Source organism: Xenopus laevis, chromosome 1L (assembly GCF_017654675.1).
Source record: "Xenopus laevis strain J_2021 chromosome 1L, Xenopus_laevis_v10.1, whole genome shotgun sequence".
NCBI lineage: Eukaryota > Metazoa > Chordata > Amphibia > Anura > Pipidae > Xenopus > Xenopus laevis.
The window spans coordinates 215,389,969-215,412,129 of NC_054371.1; the positions used below are offsets into that span (position 1 = coordinate 215,389,969).

A 22,161-nucleotide genomic window follows, 5' to 3' on the forward strand; every position below is an offset into this window, starting at 1 on the left:
ATTGTTGTGTTCCCTAAAAACAGTATGAAGTCTGGCGCACATCATTCATCCTCTGTTATTAAACAGATTTACTATAGGAGTACTTCAGAATACCAACTAACAACCAATCAGAATCAAACAGGACAGATCAGGGAAAATAAATCAGGCAATTTGTGCAATAAAATGGCAGCACAGTCAATGTACAGTTCCTAAAATATTTACAGTGTAGCCTGTGCTGAAAGGCTGTTAAATAAAAAGAACCAAATATACACACAATGGTTAACCCCACTCCAGAAAAACCAACACAAATCATAAAATATATAAAAAGAGCAATTTCAAACTGACCCTTATTTTAGATTACAGAATAAACATTCATAATAATAGAACTGGTGCCCGCGCTACAGCACCCCAAAATTAAGGGACCCGACTAAACGACACATTTCGGGTTCTGGACGTGATCATCTTGTGTGCATTTAAACCCGACAACAATTAATGGGATTCAACTGGGAAGCTGCTTACAGTAGGCCAATCTATAAAATATAACGTTTAAAGTAAAGGGGAATGTCCCATTTAAGGATCATTGATACTATGATACAGTTGTGTGTGAAAGTTTATGAACCCTTTAAAAAATTTCATATGAATGTGACCTAAAATATCATCGGATTATGAAACACGTCCGAAAAGTAGATGAAGAAAACCTTGTTAAAGGAGAATTCAACCCTTTACCAAAAAAACTCCTACCCCCACCCCACGTAAACCCCCCTCCCCAGCCTAACTTCCCCTAATATTTATATACTTACCCCTCGGTGCAGATTCAGGGATTGGAGTTCACGGCAGCCATCTTCCGGGTCTTCGTGTCTTCTTCCATCGCTTCGGCAGTCTCTGTCAATTTCGGCGCATGCGCAGTTGTTGCAAAACGGGAAATTGCTCCAACTGCGCATGCGCCGCCATGCAAGTCTCCGTCTCATCTTAACGAAGACCCATGAGATGGCTGCAGTGAACTCTGATGCCTGAATCTGCGCCGAGGGGTAAGAAAAAGGTTAGGGCCATTTCCCCGGGGGGGAAGTTAGGTTGGGGGGAGGGGGTTTACGTGGGGTGTGGGGGGGTAGAGTTTTTTTTGTAAAGTGTTGCATTCTGCTTTAAATAGATAAAACGTATTTATTTGGGAAAAAAAAGGATCTAATAACATATCTGAGTGTGGCTAAAGTAAGTGAATCCTTAGGAGACGTCCCGTTTTATTTAAAGAACAGGGATCCAGCAAGTGTGATCACAGATTTGTGGATGTGTATCGCCTCGAACAAAGGAGGTGTGTGTGTGTGTGTGACGACCTCAGAAAAAGAGTTGTTGATGCAATAATCATTTGGGAAAACCATGACAATGGGGCATATTTATCAATCAGCTGTAACTAATTAAAAATAAAATCACTATTTATCTTGGCAAATAAAAAACAAAAAGGCAGTTTTGTAAGTCACTGATGACGGTAATCTACTCTTCCCTAATGTGTCTATTAAATATCCAAATCATTTGCAAAGCTCTTTAGCTGCTGCCTGTGATGGTGGAGTATTCAGAAAGGAGTGTTAAGGAGCAGCACTTTTATGAAGGGCTAATATGGAAATAAATTGAATGAAACATTAAAGGGGAAGGAAAGTTTTAATCCCCAGTGGAAATAATAGCTTACCTGCCCAGGGTCTAAGGCAAGCTATTATGATCACTAGTATTTTGGCTGCTCCCCAGTCACTAAACCTTTCCATCTCTCGAAAAACATATGAACTGAAAGTGTAACTAATAACAATGTTCCCCAGTTAGGGATGCCACCTAGCCAGTATTTTACAGGCCTGGCCGGTAAAAATGATGGTTGATCCCAATGTTATTAATAGGAAAAAAAGATAAATATACAGAAAGGCCGGTATTTTTTTCCAGAAAAGGTGGCAACCCTATCCCCAGTGTATAAATGTGCTTCCATGCAACACCCACAGCAGGATATTGGTGCAAGATGAGTTTTTTGCAAAGTGTTCATGAAAGATTCTATTCTTGCCATATCAAACAGCAATGTTTTGCCCACGCCTGGTAGAGTCCTGCAGCAGGTCGGGTACCCGTGGAATGAGGGTAGGATTTTTTCGGATGCAGGTATAGATGCGGGTCGGGTTGCGGGTCTCATCTAAATTTCTTGTCTTATGTTATATTGTCTATATTTTTACAAAACGTGTTTTTACAAAATGTGTTTCTGTCCGCGCCCACTTTTGATGGTCACTTCTGGTTTGCAGCAACATCACTTCCTGTTTAATGGTGGTCAGCAGGTTGCGAATCGGGTTGCGGATAAGTTGCAGGTCCGGATCGGGTAGAACATCAAAGTGGGTAAATATGCGGGTTGCAGTTTAGGTCTTACAAATTGGTTCCGCGCAGGACTCTACCACCTGGTACTAGCCGGATATGAAACAACATCTTTTGATAATTAAATTATAACATGGGTAAAGTTTGCTTTGACTATATCATGCAACAACCAATCGGCAGCTTGATTTTACAGAAGTCAGAATAATGGAAACATCTGATTGGCTGCTGTTGGTGACAGGCCTATGGCAAACCTTGACCACGTCAATACATCACTAAAGGTATTCTGTTGTCTCTCCTGTGAGCAGAAGAATATTGATGATTAATACAGAGATAGTGAATGTCTTCAATGTTCCCAGTTTACATTCACAATGAATTATTCACATGAGGTAATAGCAGGAGGGAACGTAAATAAAGAAGCAGCATCTCTTCCTAAATCAGTATTCATGTGTATTCACACCACATTGCTCATTCCCAACACTTTCATCTCTCTGCAGCAATAGTGTTACACACTCCTCCTGTCCATATTGGGCAACGCGTTTCTGCTTATTATCAGCATGATTTCTTTTTTTTTTTTTTTAGATTGCAGTAGTAGTACTTGTGGGAATTGAAGTCTAACAGTGGACAGATAAACACATTAGACACTGCCCAGTACCTTACAGACACCATACGTTAAAGCCAATTGTAAACGAGGATCTCATAGGCCACTTTACAAGGAAGCAACGGCAATTCTGCCTTCCAAAAGATAATTGGATACCATGCTTTTAATATGATCCTGGGTATATGCGAAGGATTTGGATATGTCCCATGTTCGAAAAGGTTATATTGTGGTCCATGTGCTTCAGGTTTATACGTCGTCAAAAATTCTGCTGTTCGATTGAGACATGGATAAATACCGTCCTCCAGGTTGGTATCTAATAAAGGGCAACAAATAAAAATGATATTAAGATGAGCAGTAGGATTTTAAATAAGCAATCTAATTGATCATTGTGTTGCTTGGGCCTTTAAGGGCAGAGACACACTTGTGTTCTGACTTGTGCTCTGATAAACTTCAGTCACTCTTTAGGGTAATGGCAGATGCGACGATTCGGGGAGATTCGTCGCCCGACATTAATCGTCTCTTCTTGGGGGGCGACTAATCTCCCCGAACTGCCTCCCGCCAGCTAGACTCGGATCGCTTCATTTTCCGAAGTTGGGCGAATAATCTCCCCAAATCTGAGCGTGTGTCTCTACCCTAAAGGAAAGCTAAAGCCTTAGTACAGGTATGGGATCTGGTATCTGGAAACCCATTATCCAGAAAACTCCAACTTATGAATAGGATATCTTCTATAGACTCCATTATAATCAAATATTCCAAATTTTTAAAAATGATCTCCTTTTTCCTCTGTAATAATAAAACAGAAGCTTGTACTTGATCCCAACTAAGATATAATTAATCCTTATTGGAAGCAAAACCAGCCTATTGGGTTTACTTAATGGTTACATGATTTTCTAGTAGACTTAAGCTATGAAGATCCAAGTTACAGAAAGATCCATTATCTGGAAAACCCCAGTTCCTGAGAATTCTGGATAACAGGTCCCATGCCAGTAATAGATGGGCCACCTTAGAGAGCCATTGAACCTTATTTAAAGAAGAACATATGCATGTTATTAGACCCATATTACAACAATATCAAAACCAGGGCACATCAGAGCAGGAGATCTTGGGCACAGCTTCCATTTTTTTTTTTTAAACGCCTACCTTCCTGATTCTGAATCAAGTGGATCATCATTAAAGGAATCAGCATTGAAATCCAAGGGTTCTGCATCCTGCAGCAGTTCTATTCGATCTCTTTCTGTTCTGTTGCTAGCTCGGGTGTATTTGGATGCTGGAGAATAAGAAGAACAAAGTGTAACAATGTGTGCAGAGTAGATGGTGTGTAAAACTACAAACAAAAGCCCATGCTGGAGTTTTAAAGGGCAAGAAAAGATATGGAGGTGCCATATTTTTAGGCACCCACAGTGATTACAATCACTAACCTCCAATTAACTAAGTTCTGGTTTTAGTCGACTGCGCATGAATATAGACAGGCAGCCATAAGGGTTCCCTGAGACAGAAGGCAAGATGGCAGCACTCACTAGAGGAGTACCCTGGGTTGAGGTGTCTTTCAGCAAAGCACTCACAATTTCAAATTGAGGGCCCACGATATCTCTTTATTCCCAGGCCCGGATTTGTGGAGAGGCCACCAAGACCAGGGCCTAGGATGGCAGGATTTTAGGGGGCAGCATGCTGCCCAACTAAACCCACATTGGTTCACAAACACTGGGGATGCGCAGGAGATACCATAGTTTCTTTAATCTCATGTGCACCAATCCCCATTGCTATGGTCCTGATGAAAATTTGGGCAAATAAAATGGAGGGGATAAATGACAGCGGGCCTAGGGTGCTCGCTATGTAAATCCGTCCCTGTTTATTCCCCAAATAAAGAGCAATGCCCAAGGTCTAAGGTCATTGACGCTTTACTTCCCCTTTAATTAACATTCACACCAGCAATTCCACATACATAGATGGTCAGTTGACTACGTACATCTGTTTGTGGTCATTTCAGTGTAAGTAGGCTCTTTCTGGTCTGAATTCACGCTTCGGTTCCGGCTGGTGTCTTCTCTATTAGTAGGATAGCGCTCTTTCCACTCCTGCATGATGAGTTCAATGATTTATTAGACGAGCTTTAGAGCTACACAGCGAGGACTTCTATGACTGAACAACCCAAATTACCCTGCTACATAAATAACATTCTACCATAAAATGAAGGAACATATTTTAAAATAAAATATACATTTTGCATGCCTGTACTTTATGAAAGTAAAAAGAGATGATAAATATGAAAAAACAATAGTGCAAAAGCTTCACGAAATTCAATTTTTTTTTACTGGGGAGGGTAATTTGCCAAATGGTAGACACTCTGAGCAGAATCCGGTGCTGGTGCTGCCGTTTGCTAAAAACTGCACCGCCCCGTGGTATTTCTGTTGAATCTCCATCTTTTTTAGTTTCTTCCAGCTTCTCTTGTTCCAGTCCAGGCAGGTGAATGCACAGCAGAATGAAAGCTGAATTTTTTTACTCTACTGCACATGCGTCTGCGTGAACTGTAACAAAGAGCAGGTGGAAGAGGAAGAAGATTATGGTGAATGAGCTTCTACAGAAATAAGAAGCTCATTCATGGGCTGCTAACAGGAGCACTGGCCTAGGGTATCAGGTAAGCAATTATAATAACTGGGGTGTGCCTGACATTGTGCCCCCCCCAGTGATTATTTCTTTAGTTTTCCTTGAACTGTCTTCTCTACTTCCCATCATTGCTCTGAAGAACCAGGAAGTTTGAAAATGAAAGGACTCTCTACTTCAATGTTAACTGCAGTGCTTTCAAACTGGAGGCTCAAAGACTGAATGGGCCTTTAAAGTGATACTGTCATGGGAAAATATGTTCTTTTCAAAACACATCAGTTAATAGTGCTGCTCCAGCAGAATTCTGCACTGAAATCAGTTTCTCAAAAAAACAGGTTTTTTTACATTTAATTTTGAAATCTGACATGGGACTAGAAATATTGTCAGTTTTCCAGCTGCCTTCAGTCATGTGACTTGTGCTCTGATAAACTTCAGTAACTCTTTACTGCTGTACTGCAAGTTGGAGTGATATCACCCCCTCCCTTTCCCAAAGCAGCCTAACAACAGAACAATGGGCTCCCTATCACAAAATAACAGCTCCCCGGTAGATCATGGCTCATGAAAGAAGTTCACGCAAGATATTACAAGAAACCTATTTCTTAATGAAAGCAAAAAGGTAAAAATGTTTAATTTCAAACCATAGTCATTGGCTTCATATGGAGCAAGGGGTTATGCTGACCCTTGTTGAAGTTATATTTCAAAATCTGACAGAATATAACAAATGCACAAGGCAAGGTACAAAAAAAACTTAACGGAGCCACAAACGCCAAGCAGATGGCTGTACAGGCATTTTTCTACTCTTGAAAAAAATAAACGTACCCTCCTACGTGTTTCACCGTCTTCTAGTCTCTGTCGCTTCCTTTTCTCTGAAATTGATGAACAGGGATTAATTATTTAACTCAGTCAGACAATTAGAAGCCATTACTGCTTGAATTCACCCAGCAATGTATAATGTTAACCTTCCAAGTGTGGGTATGTGTTATTTGATTTCCTGGTAGTCACACTCTCCTATCATTGTGAGCAAATTAAATGTATATTTGTCTTTGGCATGCCACCAGTTGCTCCTTTAGTATCCTGATGCTACGGTGTCCTGTAGATACATACCTCTTTTAATTAACTCCTTCCCTTCGTCGGTTAGGTCTGACGTCATGTCATTGTCACCCATGAACTGCTGAAACCCGAGTAAATTCAAACAACGAGTTCCCAGACTGAAATGCATATAAACACATCATTAATAAATAGTGCAGAAAATCAAAATCATCCTGTAACACTGACCATTAAACTTTTCCTTATATTAAACCTGTTCCTCATCTGAAGTCAGTGCTCTGACCTTTACATGGCAGCTCAGCATGTAGTGTTAAGAACTCTGAACAACAATGTGCAAAGTCAGGCATTAGATCAGCATTATATTCATTATGAGGCATCTCATATATGTAGTTAAGTGTGACTTTATTGTTACTTTATAACTTTGTGTACTTCCTTCCTATCAAAATATAGTCCAAATGCAGGGATACGGTGTTATTGGTTTTGATAGGATACACATCTCACTGCTCTGTTGCAATTTGAAAAATCCCAGGTTTTCTCTTATATAGCAATATAGCACTGAGAGGCTTCAATAACATTAAAATGGACCAGAAATGCCCAATAATCTTATTGTCCAAGGGATGGTGCAGAAATCATAATGAATACTTAGATTTCTTGTTGTTTTTGTTACAATAACTGAAACATAGTTTTAAGCTTTCCACCAGATGGCAGCAGCAGTCAACACGTCCCTGTGTTCCTGTTACTGTTCAAAATTGTTATTGATTGAAAAGCACCCTTTCTTACACACTCATAGGAATTCTGTCATGATTTTCATGATGTAGCTTTGATTTCTAAATGACACCGTTTACACTGCAAATAATTCACTCTAACATATAAAATCTCATTTCTGAACCAGCAAGTGTATTTTAGTTGTAATATTGGTGTGTAGGTGCATCTCAGGTCATTTTGCCTGGTCATGTGCTTTCAGAAAGAGCCAGCACTTTAGGATGGAACTGCTTTCTGGCAGGCTGATGTTTCTCCTACTCAATGTAACTGAATGTGTCACAGTGGGACATGGATTTTACTATTAGGTTGTCAGGCAGCTGTTATCTTGTGTTAAGGAGCTGCTATCTGTTTACTTTCCCATTGTTCTGTTGTTAGGCTGCTGGGGGAAGGGGGTAATAGCACTTCAACTTGCAGTGCTGCAGTAAAGAGTGACTGAAGTTTATCAGAGCACAAGTCACATGACTGGGGGCAGCTGGGAAACTGACAATATACTCTTTTGAGAAACGGATTTCAGTGCAGAAGTCTGCATGACATGACAGTATCCCTTTAAGAGTGGTGCTCACTTTGGCATTACAGAGGAACCTCTCTTCCTCTTATATATATATATATGGACAGATTAGTTTTCTGAAAATCCCCAGGTCCCAAGCATTCTGGATAAAAGGTCCTGTACCTGTACAACATTTCGGGGGGTTGCCCTTCATCAGGTGACCTGATGGAAGTCCCCCGAAATGTTGTAACTTCGATACTCCAAAGCACCATATTCAACTTTTTAGAGAGCCCAGGTGTGTGTGTACGCATCTTTTGGATTATTTTGCTCTAAGCCCCACTACTAAGAAAAATCTGATTTCATGCTGCCTTTGTAAAGAAGCACTCAGTAAGAAACCATATTTGTACCTTGATGACAGTGGAGGTAGATCTCACCTGAAATATGTTGCAATGCAGAGAATCAGAACCAGCATGGGGTAGTATATATAAAATACATCAGCAATAAGAGGCAAAACTCTTAAAGATCCCATTATCTGGGTGATGGGGGGGGGGAGGAGGAAAGAGACGAAAATTAGGTTAATAATACTGCAAGTATTAACAGAATAAGCAATGAACTTGAGTGAAATGAACTTACAGATGTGTATGCGGTTGGCTCAATATTCTGGTGAGAGATTGATACGTCCATGTGAGTCAGTCCCAAGAAGTTCAAACACAAAGGAGGAGTCAAACGGCAGAACAGCCTGTGAAATTGAACATATAATAAATGCATAAAACAAATACCAATGCATTTAGCACAACAGCTGTACAATGATCTACCTCTATGATTGTAATTAGACTGCAGTTTAGTGACTCAGGTTAAGGGCAGAGGGGAGATTGAGTCGCTGGCTATAAACTGCCTCTTCTTCGGGGCGACTAATTCCCCAAAAATAAAGCACACTCATTGCCACCCCGTCGGCGTTTTACATTCTAGTCGGCCGGAGGCATTTCGGGGAGAGTAGTTGTCCCGAAAAAGAGGAGATTTGTCACTGGGTGACTAATCTCCCCGAATCTGAGCGTATGTCTCTGCCCTAAGGGAATGGACACCAATTATGTTACATACAAATTAGGAGACACCTCCAGTTATTGAGGTACCTGTGCTAACTACCTCAATAATAAATGAACTAGAGTTTTTTTGTTACCATTGAGATTAACAAAGATTGCAATCTAAAGCCCCCCCACAATATCTTATTAGTCACATACATCAAATGTAACAAAACACAGCCATCTAGGAATTATTTCTTGTAAATAAAAAAGGACTGTGGGTATTGCAGTGAATACGGATTACTTACATGCCGCTGAACAGAAGGCTGTAGGCATCAGTTTGGTGATGAGATGCTAAATAATAATAGTTAAACACACGAATCCTGAAGACCGTTGAGTAAACACAGATGCTCAAGAAGAATATGGAAAGGAAGCAGACCACCTGAGTGCAAAGACTGATGTTATAATATATTATTTACATTAATGGTGCATAATGCATCGGAAGCCTTTTACAGCCATTTAACACCAGCTATGCACAACCACAAAAAAACACAATCTCACCAACTTCATGTTACCATTAGATGGACACTTTACAGCCATTTATAAAGTGGATTGTAAATGCTTCAGATTTAAGATGGCTGAAAAGTATAATAAATCCTTTTTGTAAAAAGGGTTAGACTTCCATTTATTGTGATTTTAAGGGGAATGTAAAACTTGAGGGAGTAACTTGTAGTGTGCACATAAATAGTATTTCCTGCATTTCTTACAAGAGCAGAAGCAGCCATACTACTAACATAGGTTGAAGCATTCTTCTGCTTACTGCCTTAGGTGATACTAGCAATATGGCAGCATCCACTGAGATGTGCGAACATTAAGGGGCAGATTCCCTAAAGGAAAGGCTAGAGAAAATTTGCCAGCGTGACATCATTTCGGAACTTCATTCATTCTCTAACAGGCGCAACTTCGCTAGCAAAGGAGCTTCGCACTCTAATGCCAGGCGAATTTTTGCTCTGGTGAACGGACGTAACTCCGCAAATCCACAAAGATGCGGATTTTACTGAACGTTACCTCATTCGCCAGCTCAGACCAGATGAAGTGCAATGGAGTGCATAGGACTTTCTTAATTTTTGTTTTGGGTAACCAGGTCCCCCCCTACATTTTTCTAACATATGGAACATAAATTATACACTGGGCTCATGTGTAGGGCAATATAACAACTTTATTTTTTTTATTAAGGTTCCCTGGACTTGTGTTATGTAATGTATTTGCTGCAACATATACGTGTAACTTTATCATTTCCCGCCGTATAAATTCGCCAGCGTTCGGTGCCCTGGACGCAACTTCGCACTTTAGGGAATTGGCGTTGTCGTAGTGAATTTACACCTGGCGAAGTGTTGCGATGGCTGCAAAGCCGTCACTGTCGAATTTCGCAGGTTAGGGAATTTAGACTCAAAGAAGGACTTCCTACTCACCTCAACATAAATGTAGTTGTGCGTTTGTTCAGCTTGTTGTATAAACACAGCAAAGAGAGACAGGACTGGCTTAGCACTGAAGAACGTGCACTCTGACCACACAACTACGGTGGAGAATAAAGCCAAAATAACAGCCAGTATTCTGGAACACCAGGGCCGGAGGAGGCACTCCCAGTACCATTCTGTGTGTAAAAGAGGCATAGATTTTGCTGAATATTTCAAAGCAATGACCCCTAACCCAAAAATTAATCTTACTAATGATTAACTAAAGCCCCCCTCTCCGAAAAAGTAGTTATAAACCTTCTCTTTGGTCAACTGTGGGATACGGGTTTAAGATAGAACCCTTTCTTATCTGCAGGAACAAGAAACTAGGGCATTTCCCCACCTACCAACATATACATCTGCTGTACCGCTTCACAGAAATCACAGATACAAAAATAATGCTTTAAAAAACATAATTTCTTTTTTTTTCCATTAGCTGCATTACTGGGGAACATATGGGCAACAATGGGGGTGTCCTAAAGCTCTGAAACAGAGTGGGATCCCAAAGATAAGAAAAGTACTAACACAGCCATCAAGAACTTGCACCATGCCTGAGATATGGTGCCATTAATCCACCAAACAACAGTCTATAAAATGGTTTGCCTTTTTCGAGGACCCATCATATGGGTAAAATGGAAGTTGGACCCAATTCAGAGTTGTATCTAAATTAGGGATGCACCGAATCCCAAATCCTTCACGAAAGATTTGGCCAAATACCGAACCAAATCCTAATTTGCATATGCAAATTAGGGGTGGGAAGGGGAAAATATTTTTTACTTCCTTGTTTTGTTTTTGCATATGCATATTTTGGATTCTGTTCGGCTGGGAAGAAGGATTTGGCCGAATCCGAATCTTGCTGAAAAAGGCTGAATCCTCGCTAAATCCCGAACCGAATCCTGGATTTAGTGCATCCCTAATCTAAATATCACCCGTGCCAAGTTCCAGGCAAGCTGTTGGCTCCTGAGGACACTATAACAAGACATGAACAGGTGCTAGTGACAAACAAGCTTAAAGGGGATCTATCGCAAACATTTTATATAATCTTCATCTTGCTGAAATAAGAAACTTTCTAAATACAATCAATTAAAAATTCTGTGCCATTCACTCTCCGCTCTGAGCAATCGGTCTCTCTTCATTCTGTCTTCATGCAGTAGGTGGAGTCAGTTTTTGATTGACAGGTCGAAGACATCCTATGGGAGGGGGGGTTGCACCCTTAACCCAGGTGCTCACTCTTTAAAAATAACCGGCTCTGATAGAAATCCTGTTTCTCTGCGTGCAAAGGTGTTTGCCAAAGTCTGTTATTTTGTTACCTTTTGTTTGTGCTGGAGTTGGTTATTTGAGTTATTCTGCTAAGGGCAGGGGCACAAGGGCAGATTTAGTCGCCTGGCGACTAATCGCCTCATCTGTGGGGCGACAACCCCCCTGAACTGCCTTCCGCCTGCTATAATGAGAAAACGCCAGCGCAGTGGCACACGCAGCGCTTCGATTTCCGAAGTTGCCTCACGAGGAAACTTTGGGCAATGTGAAATTGAAGCAACGTGAGTGCAGTGGCGCAGTCGATTTTTCATTTTAGCAGGAAGGCAGTTTGGGGAGATTGTCGCCTTGCAGAAGAGGCGATTAGTCGCCGGCCGACTAAATCTCTCCGAATCTGCCTGTGTGCCCCTGCCCTAAGAAAGGGAGCCCCCCTAAAAGACGTATTAGATCTACCTGTCAATCAAAATCTGGCCCAGATCTCAGCATGAAGAGAGCATGAAGAGTGACAGGTTGTGGAGAGTGAGATACTGAAGACTAACTTGATTATTTCTTAAACGGTACAGAATTTTGATTGTGTTCAGAAAGTGTCTTATTTCAGTGAGATGAAGCTTATATTACATTTTAATTTTCACAATAGATCCCCTTTAAAGGCAGGAGGTGGAGTCCAGTAAGGACATGCTATGGTTTCCCTGCAATACACCACCCCAAAGTGTATCTTTATACAGTATCATACCAATTGTAGGGGTGTACAGACGACGCATGATCCAGCTTTCTGGCTCCTGGTGGGGGAAGGTATGGACAAACTGCTTTGCTGCACTTGTTTCATTCTTAGCCACGTCCTCCAGGTGGAAGGCTTGTTCCAGGAGAATGCTCCACTGCACTTGTGTCCGGCGATGTCTCTGAACTGCATAGATCACCTGTCAAAGAAAATCATATATTTTAAGAATGAATGATATCCTGTTACTGTTAAAAAAAAATGGTTTGAACAGACGTTTATTATAAGCTGCTTGAGTGCAGTAACCTATGTTAACCAAACAGCCATTAGCTTTGATCAGTCAAGTAAAGGAAATAAAATGAAAGCACATATTGGATTGGTTGATATGGTTTATTGTCCTGGTACTTCTACAAAGAGGGGCTTGAATGTATGAACATTAAAGGAATGCTCCCATCAAACTCAATTTCTTTGACGTTTAGTTTGTTTAAAAGAGCTTAACAGTGCTCTATTGTCAGAGTTTCAGATTTCAACTATTTATACATTTCAGTGGCTTTATTTGCTCTGTCTCAGTCAGAGCTCTTACCTCTTCCACTCTTATGGCTGAAATGCAGCAAACCTATCATTTGTCATATGTGTCATGAAACTATTTAAAGGAACAGTAACAGCAAAAAATGTAAGTGTTTTCAAGTAATTCAAATATAATGTAGTGTTGCCTTGCACTGGTAAACGGGTGTGTTTGCTTCTGAAACACTACTATAGTTTATACAAACAAGCTGTTGTGTAGCCATGGGGGCAGCCATTCAAGCACAGGATACACAGTAGATAACAGATAAGCACTACTATAGTTTATATAATCATGCTGCTGTGTAGCCATGGGGGCAGCCATTCAAGAACAATATACACAGTAGATAACAGATAAGTACTACTATAGTTTATATAAACAAGCTGTTGTGTAGCCATGGGGCAGCCATTCAAGCACAGGATACACAGTAGATAACAGATAAGTACTACTATAGTTTATATAAACAAGCTGCTGTGTAGCCATGGGGGCAGCCATTCAAGAACAATATACACAGTAGATAACAGATAAGTACGACTATAGTTTATATAAACAAGCTGCTGTGTAGCCATGGGGGCAGCCACTCAAGCACAGGATACACAGTAGATAACAGATAAGTACTACTATAGTTTATATAAACAAGCTGCTGTTACATAGTTACATAGTTAAATTGGGTTGAAAAAAGACAAAGTCCATCAAGTTCAACCCCTCCAAATGAAAACCCAGCATCCATACACACACCCCTCCCTACTTTTAATTAAATTCTATATACCCATATCTATACTAACTATAGAGCTTAGTATCACAATAGCCTTTGATATTATGTCTGTCCAAAAAATCATCCAAGCCATTCTTATAGTCATTAACTGAATCAGCATCACAACATCACCCGGCAGTGCATTCCACAACCTCACTGTCCTGACTGTGAAGAACCCCCTACGTTGCTTCAAATGAAAGTTCTTTTCTTCTAGTCTAAAGGGGAGGCCTCTGGGGGCAGCCATTCAAGCATAGTATACACAGTAGATAACAGATATGGGTGGAAAAATCCCATTGTATACTACAGAGCTTATCTGTTATCTGCTGTGTATTCTGTGCCTTTTCTCCTTTTTCAGCCCATGGCTACACAGCAGCTTGTTTATATAAGCTGAAACAAACATACCAGTTTTAACGGTGCAGGCAACAGTACATTATACTGCTATTCCTTTAAAACATTTTAATATTTTTGGTTTTACTGTTCCTTTAAAGTATAGTGCTGTTGACCCTCACACCCCTTTCCAGGTGTGAATTGTGGCATCCCTGGAGGATCTAACAATTTTCCTTACCGACAAACCAAAGATGCCCCACCACTACCGACCACACGTTCTACCCCACATAAAGCCTGGTCTGTGGCGCTCAAACTGTTGGGCCACTACCCTCCATTGAAATCTCGCTACCTTTCTGGGGCAATTCATTTTATTTGCTGGCCTATGAACAATATCAAGTACCCGAGTGACCTCCTGGAACACAGTTTGCTTTCCCAACATACATGCAAATTCAGGATAAGTCCAAAACTGGAACTCCAAATTCATTAATATTTCCAGCTGAGAGATGCATTCCAAGCTCAATTCACCTCTCTGTCTCCTCAATTAACCTCTCACTATAGAGGAAATCCTCCACTCCCCAACCCCTGTTAAAGGATAACTAAACCTTAAAAATAAGTGAATGTAAAATGAATGAAGGTGTTAATTGGTGGTCAGACTGGTCAGAAAATGACCAGACATTTTTTTACAACAGTGCCACCTGCTGGTCATTTTCCCAACCGTCTGTTGTAGTCAAGGAAGTTGTCAGGAGAAAGAAAGAGGCTGCTCTGATTGTTCTTCTGCTTAGGAAAGATGTGAGAAAGGTTTCTAATTTGTTTCCTAAGCAGAAGAACATCAGAACAGCCTCTTTCTTTCTCCTGACAACTTCCTTGACTACTTGGTGGTCAGACTGTGGGAAAATGACCAGCAGGTGGCGCTGTTGTAACACAATTCATTCATATTAACAGTACATGTATCCTTTAATATCTTGGAATTAAAATAAATAATGAATGTACATTGCAACAGTGCTTAGAATAGCACCCTCATTAATTTTATATTCACTTATTTTTAAGGTTTACTTATCCTTAAAACTTTTACCAAAAATCTGATGTTAACAGGTCCAAAACCATTTCGATCAGCAGAGGTCCTCTCATATCCCCAAACTCACCTCTGATGACTGGGAAGACAATATCTATAATATCCTTATTTATCCAAACCAAAACTTTCTGTCACCTGTATGTGACACCTATGAAAATGCACCAGATCGCACCAGTACCTAAAATACCCACAGACTCCTGCCCTAGATGTGGTACCGCCTCGGCTGATTTTTTTCACAAAATTTGGTCCTGTCCCCAATCCTACCGATTTTGGGCCACAGTAATAGAATTTCTGGTAAACAACTTGGTCTTTCCTAAAAGTGAATAGACAACAAGAAAAGCAGGGCTTTCCGGCACTCAGAGGAATCCACAGGGCCAAAAGAATAATTTAAAAAATATTATCTTTATAAGTCGAAGTTTAAAAATATATTCATACATCTCCATGGGCCCTACGCGTTTCGTACCCTAAAGGTACTCAACCCATGATTAATAACCTTTGGGGTACAAAACGTGTAGGGCCCATGGAGATGTACATTTTTAAACTTTTCTTGTTGTCTATTCTGGTTTGCCTCTCCCTGAAGCTGGTGCACCTGGACCACATGATCTACTTGGTGAGATATTTACATTAATGTTCTGTAGCACCTGTCTTTCTCTTGTCGCAACTTTCTGAAAAGTGGTCGCTCCAGCAACATGCCTCCTGGGCATTTTGGATGGCATAATCCCGCTGAAACACTCCAGACTATTATTTAGAGTAGACTATTACTTTTCTATGCCAAGAAAACTGTAGCTATGCACTGGATGGGCACCACACCTCCTACGCTGAAGGCCTGGAAGCAACTAGTCAACAAATATAAATTAAAGTAACTATGAAAATAGAGGATCTCATACCAAATTTGATAAGGTCTGGGCCCCTGGTGTGACCTTGATGGTCTAGCTAACCATATAGAAGAACAACCTGGTAAACAACGGCTTTACAACCTTAATACAGAACACTGATGCTGTCAATATGGAGCACCCTACTGTTATTCATCTCTAAGGGAAAGAAACTAGCAGGTGTTCTGGTATTCTATCAGCTGTGAGGGATACAAAACAGAGTTATGTAATCTGTCCAAATGCACATGTGACCCAGAAACTTTCAATTCTCTTTTTTTCAGTTGCACTGATTTTTTTTGTTCTTTATGCCATTGGGTTTGTTTGTTTTGTTGTGAACAGAATTAAGATTACCTTAAAGGAGAAGGAAAGCTCCAAGACCGTTTATTGCCAATAGATTAGCCACAATAGTGCAAGCTAGAACACTATATTTATTCTGCAGAATGTTTTACCATACCTGAGTAAACAGTTCTAGATGCTGTCTCTGTTTGTTTAGGATAGCAGCTGCCATATTCGCTTGATGTGACATCACTTCCTGCCTGAGTCTCTCCCTACTCACTCTGAGCTCAGATTACAGCAGGGATAGGAGGAGGGAAGGAGAGAGGAGCAAACTGAGCATGCTTAAGCCCTGCCCTGGAGTTATTGTGTACACAATAGAAGGAAAGAAATGTGTTTTTTCTTTTGCCAGAGGACAAATAGCAACATTACTTTAAGGGTTTACTGGTGTGTTTATATAGACCTTTCTGATAAAGCTTACTTAGTTTTAACCTTTCCTTCTCCTTTAAAGGGGAACTCCACAAAAACACAAGTTAAGCTTTTTGAAAAGTAGACATAATTTCAAGCAACTTTGCAATATACATCAATTAAAAAATATGCAGACTTTTCATGATTTTAATGGTTTCTGACAGTTCCCTAAGCATAAGCCCCTGCTCTCCTGCTGATCTCTGATTACTTTGCTGAGCTGGCTGACTACTGTTACTTTGTATCAACAGCCATCTGTCCTCAGCCTGCATCCTCCAAACCCCACAATTCCCTGCACATGTGATCTCAATAAGGAAAGGAACATCACAGTACAATGCATTTGGGTTATGTAGTTCCTGCATGCTGTCTGTAAGCTTTGGAGAAGTTGTTACAATTTGTAACATCAGTGTTTAGTCCCTCCTTCCCTGCCAGGATTTCAAATGATACAGAAAGAGAAGAACTGTAAAACAGATGGATTTCAGCATAGATTATGGCATTTATCCATATTCATTTTTGAAGAAACAGGTAACTGTGATAGATATATTAGGGGTTTCATTGTTATGTGAGCCTCTTTATCTAATTCTGGTTTGGAAGCCTTTAAAAAAGAAAAGTGCTGTTCAGTAGATGGGGTGCCTCCCCTCCCCCAACTTAGACTCCGGACCCCTGGTCTGCTTAACTGAAAAGCAAGTCAACTGTGGGATTCTATTCCTATTTATTTAAAGCACAGGCACATTTTAAATGGCTCTATAACATAAAGTTATTTATCAAAGGTCAAATTGAACTCAAATGGTTTCTAATTTAAGAAAAAAACTTTTCAACCCAAAAAAACTCGAATCGCTCGTTACGATCGAGTTTTCAGGCAAAACCCTCTGAAAAAAAACTAACACCATGAAGGCTATTAACATCTTCAATGTTTCAAGGGACCTCTGCCACTGACTCCTACATGACCTCGACAGGTTTAAGATGGTGTATTTTCAGATTCTAGTGATTTCTAGAGTATAATAAATCTCGAAAGATTTGGGTTTTTTAACCCCCTCCCAAAAAAAATAATCAATTTTTAAATCTAAAATAACCTCAAAAACACATGACTTGTCTTATAATTCTGCTAGGGTAGTACAGGAAATTATTATTTATTTCTTGTGAGACACTTGTTATGATCCTCTCTCTGTTTCTAGAATGCATGACGTAAACAAGAACAAACTGCTATTTTGCCACAAATTAAAGGGGTTGTTTACATTTAAATTAACTTTTAATATGATGTAGAGAGTGATATTCTGAGACAATTTGAAATTGGTTTTCGTTTTTTATTATTTGTGGTTTTTGAGTTATTTAGCAGCTCTCCAGTTTGCAGTTTCAGCCATCTGGTTGCTAGGGTCTAAATTACCTTAGCAACCATGCATTGATTTGAATAAGAGACTGGAAAATGAATAGGAGAGGCCTGAATTGAAAGATGAGTAATAAAAAGTAGCAATAACAATAAATTTGCAGACTTGCAGAGCATTTGTTTTTAGCTGGGGTCAGTGACCCCCATTTGAAAGCTGGAAAGAGTCAGAAGAATAAGGCAAACAATTTAAAAACTATAAGAAAGAAAAAATGAAGACCAATTGAAAAGTAGCTTAGAATTGATAATTCAATTACATACTAAAACTTAGCTCAAAGGTGAACCATCCCTTATACCTACCAGGTAAAACAAAGACCAGTGTGACCATAGTAACCTGACAAACTGTTTCAAACTTGATTTTCTTTTCTTTAAACAGTACAATATGTTCTATCCAGACATATGTAAAACTCTTTAGTCTGAAGACAGCAGTTAGTACTAATGCACTTGAGAATGAACAATGCTGCAGCCCATATTAACTTCCCACAAGGTAAATACACCAAGTGCTGCCAAGTGAGGAAGAAAGAAGATAAATATTTACTCAGCAATTATTAAGAGAACCATTTAAATTCTATAAAGAACTCCCCTTTCAGTGTACAGATTGTTGTGGGTTCTAGGTCTATCTAACTAGCAAGTGGTGCTAGAACCAAGGAAACATCAAAGGAGGCTGGCACAAGCCTGGGCCCACAAAGTAGTAGAACCAGAGTCAGATTATAAAAGGTTAAAGACCTTACATTTTATTCCCCATAATTAAGAAACAAGGCCTGACGCGTTTCGTGTCTACCAGAGACACTTAGTCATAGGCTGAACATTGAATAATACTGTTAAAGGGATACTGTCATGGGGGAAAAAATTTTTTTCAAAATGAATATTGTCAATTTCCCAGCTGCCCCAAGTCATGTGACTTGTGCTCTGATAAACTTCAATCACTCTTTACTGCTGTACTGCAAGTTGGAGTGATATCACCCCCCTCCCTTTTTCCCCCCAGCAGCCAAACAAAAGAACAATGGGAAGGTAAACAGATAGCAGCTCCCTAACACAAGATAACAGCTGCCTGGTAGATCTAAGAACAACACTTAATAGTAAAAACCCATGTCCCACTGAGACACATTCAGTTACACTGAGAAGGAAAAACAGCAGCCTGCCAGAAAGCATTTCTCTCCTGAAGTGCAGGCACACGTCACATGACTTGGGGCAGCTGGGAAATTGACAAAATGTCTAGCCCCATGTCAGATTTCAAAATTGAATATAAAAAAATCTGTTTTCTCTTTTGAGAAATGGATTTCAGCGCAGAATTCTGCGTAATTCAGCACTATTAACTGATTCATTTTGAAAAAAATTTTTTTTCCCATGACAGTATCCCTTTAAGGTCAAACCTTTGAATTTCGGTCAGGATCTTGAACCCTGACAATACATACAGGATATTTAAAAGAGAGATAGCCAATGAGAGACAAGTAGGCGGTGCTACCAAATGCACCAATCAATAGAAAAGAGAATACAAAATCCAATGGGACACATTCAAATCCCAGGATAATTTACACCCCCCCAGGCTAAAATACATGAGTTAGCTTAATTAGGGAGTACATCGTACAAAATACACAATACAAAGGAAATGTATCAAAAAATGGGAAAAAGAGAAAAAGGGGAAAGGATGACCATTAAAAATAACAGGATACATCAAAGTCAAAATTTAGACTAAGCGGCTGCTTAAATTAAAACTGCATTTGGTCTCTACTTGCAGTAATTCAGAATAAATATTTCCACCCCTTATATTAGGAACTACTCTATCTATGACTATGACTCAAAAAAGAGAAAGTCCTATTGTTACATTCCTCAAAATGTCTAGAAACCGGTGTTCGAGATTCTTTGTTGTTGTTGGAGTGGAAATATTTATTCTGAATTACTGCAAGTAGAGACCAAATTGATTTTTTATTTAGGTACAAGGCAGCCTCTTGGTCTAAATTTTGACTTTGATGTCTCCTGTTATGATTAATGTTCAATGGTCATCCTTTCCCCTTTTTCCTATTTTTTGATACATTTACTTTGTATTGTTTATTTTGTACAATGTACGCCCTAATTAAGCTAACTCATGTATTTTAGCTTGGGGTGTGTCTAAATAATACTGGCATTTGAATGTGTCCCATTCGATTTTGAATTCACTTTTCTTCTTGATTGGCACATTTGGTCGCACCGCCTACTTGTCTCCCATTGGCCTGGTGTCTGCTCCCTTTGCTGAAGGGGCGTGTCCACCGTACACAGCGGTAAGCTCACTCAACGCATTAAAGTACAGCATATACTGGTTACATTTCCGTGTAAGTGGTGCTAAAAACCTGCTCAGGAAATAAAGACTACATGGCATGCATACAAGGTTCTACCTAATATAAAGCTACGGCAATAGACTTTTGTCTCATTGATTAGTAATGGGATGTCAATAGACACAGACCAAAACCAGAAAAAAAACCCAGTAAGTAAAGATACAAAGTTTAACAGTGACCGCCTCCCTCCTTGTGTTTTGTTGCCCCCTATTTTGTAAAGAAAACTAGAGGCCACTTGTGTCAATGACTGAAACACATTAACAACCAGTGTTTCATTTCCTTCCCCTTTAGATTGTAAGCTCTTTTGCACAAGGCCTTCCTCACCTTTTGTACCGGTACTGGTTGTTATGTATGCAAATCTGTATGTTATATGTATGTAATTCATGTGATTTCTTTGCATAAGCACATTCATTTTACAACACTGCACAATATGTTGGAGCTCTAAAAATACTTAATAATAATAATCACTTTGACATAAATGGATAGCACCACTGGTTGTCCTGCATGTGCACTGAACCCCTGAGAGTCCTTTAGGTCTTAGGTTTTTGGATGGGCCTCTGATCTAAGTTTTTTGGGTGGGCCCCTGGTGTCCCAGTCCGACACTGTATGGCAATGTCTATGGCATATCAATTTCCACTTTAAGCAGTGGCAATCTAAATGTCCAGTGTTGCTTGCTCCTAAAGGCAGGGCACTTAAAAGGTAGAATACCTATTCTGATATATGTATGAGTTTAGAGTTACCTGCTTGTGAAGTTTCACTAGTGTTTTTTCACTAGGATAACTGATATTCTTTTCTTCAAAGTCTTCATAGTCGTCCATGTTCCTCCCCATCTTCTCCTGGTACTCGGCAGGGCACTAGATAACGAATGTTATTCAACATGTTAACTTCAGAAGTGAACCAAAAATGTTAAATAAGCATGATGTAAAATGTGAGAACATTATATTGTGTGCCGACAGCCATATTCACAAGCACTAAAGCTGGCCATAGACACACAGGTCCTATCGTACAAATCGAGGATTCGTACGATTTTCGGATCGTGTATGGAGAGTGCCGACAGCTTTCGTCCGGCGGAGATCGGTCGTTTGGTCGATTGGTCAGATTTGACCCGACCGATCCCGCCGGAGCCCATTGCACATCGTAATCGGATCGTTCGGCCATACGCCCGAACAATTAGATTAGAGCGGATCTTTGCGTCTATGGCCACATTAACTCATTGGTCAATTCATTTCAGATAAAATAGAGCCAGCCTTGCCCGCTAAACAAAGCATATGGGTAAAGCTGATGAAATGTATTTATATGATAAACACCTCTACATCAATAAAAACTGCATAAAGGAACTTGAAGAGGAACTATTGATTGTAAACATGTAGCTGCATGGATACCATTGCCTATATCAGAGTTAAAATTGCAAAAACAAACAAAATTTGCAAGATTTAAAGGTAAAGTAAACCCTCAGAACTTTTTCCTTTGCCGATCTTTTTTACAGTTCCTCCACTGGATCATCAAATCAAGATATAATTATAGATCAGTGCCACAGGCTATGGAAAAAAAAACAACAGAACCTAGTGCACTAGGTTCTGTTATTTGTTTTTTTTCCCCCATAGCCTGTGGAGCTGATCTATAACTGGACCATTGCCTACATCTCACATTTGATACATGTAATTTTGCCGAATTTATGTTACAAGGAAAAAAAAATTAAATAATGGAATATTACCTTCTTTAAAATGGTATCAACACATTTGCGCAGAGGGTGGTTGTACTTAATACATTCATTGACTTTGCGAACTTCCTGTAAAACAAAAATATGGAGTTGATGAGTGAGTGAATGCCATTGTCTTC

General features: G+C 39.9%; 1 protein-coding gene across 1 annotated transcript in view; it reads right to left on the reverse strand.

Annotated features, from left to right (window-relative positions):
• Nucleotides 1–2,872: 2,872 nt before the first annotated feature.
• lmbrd2.L (LMBR1 domain containing 2 L homeolog) overlaps nucleotides 2,873–22,161 on the reverse strand; it is a 38,808-nt gene continuing 19,519 nt past the window's right edge. Inside the window, 12 exon segments of the mRNA NM_001087115.1 lie at nucleotides 2,873–3,221; nucleotides 4,049–4,175; nucleotides 4,875–4,980; nucleotides 6,326–6,372; nucleotides 6,611–6,714; nucleotides 8,237–8,334; nucleotides 8,436–8,541; nucleotides 9,130–9,263; nucleotides 10,294–10,475; nucleotides 12,323–12,506; nucleotides 21,063–21,176; nucleotides 22,037–22,111. Of these exon segments, the coding sequence (NP_001080584.1) occupies nucleotides 3,155–3,221; nucleotides 4,049–4,175; nucleotides 4,875–4,980; nucleotides 6,326–6,372; nucleotides 6,611–6,714; nucleotides 8,237–8,334; nucleotides 8,436–8,541; nucleotides 9,130–9,263; nucleotides 10,294–10,475; nucleotides 12,323–12,506; nucleotides 21,063–21,176; nucleotides 22,037–22,111 (1,344 nt within the window). The 3' untranslated portion in view covers nucleotides 2,873–3,154.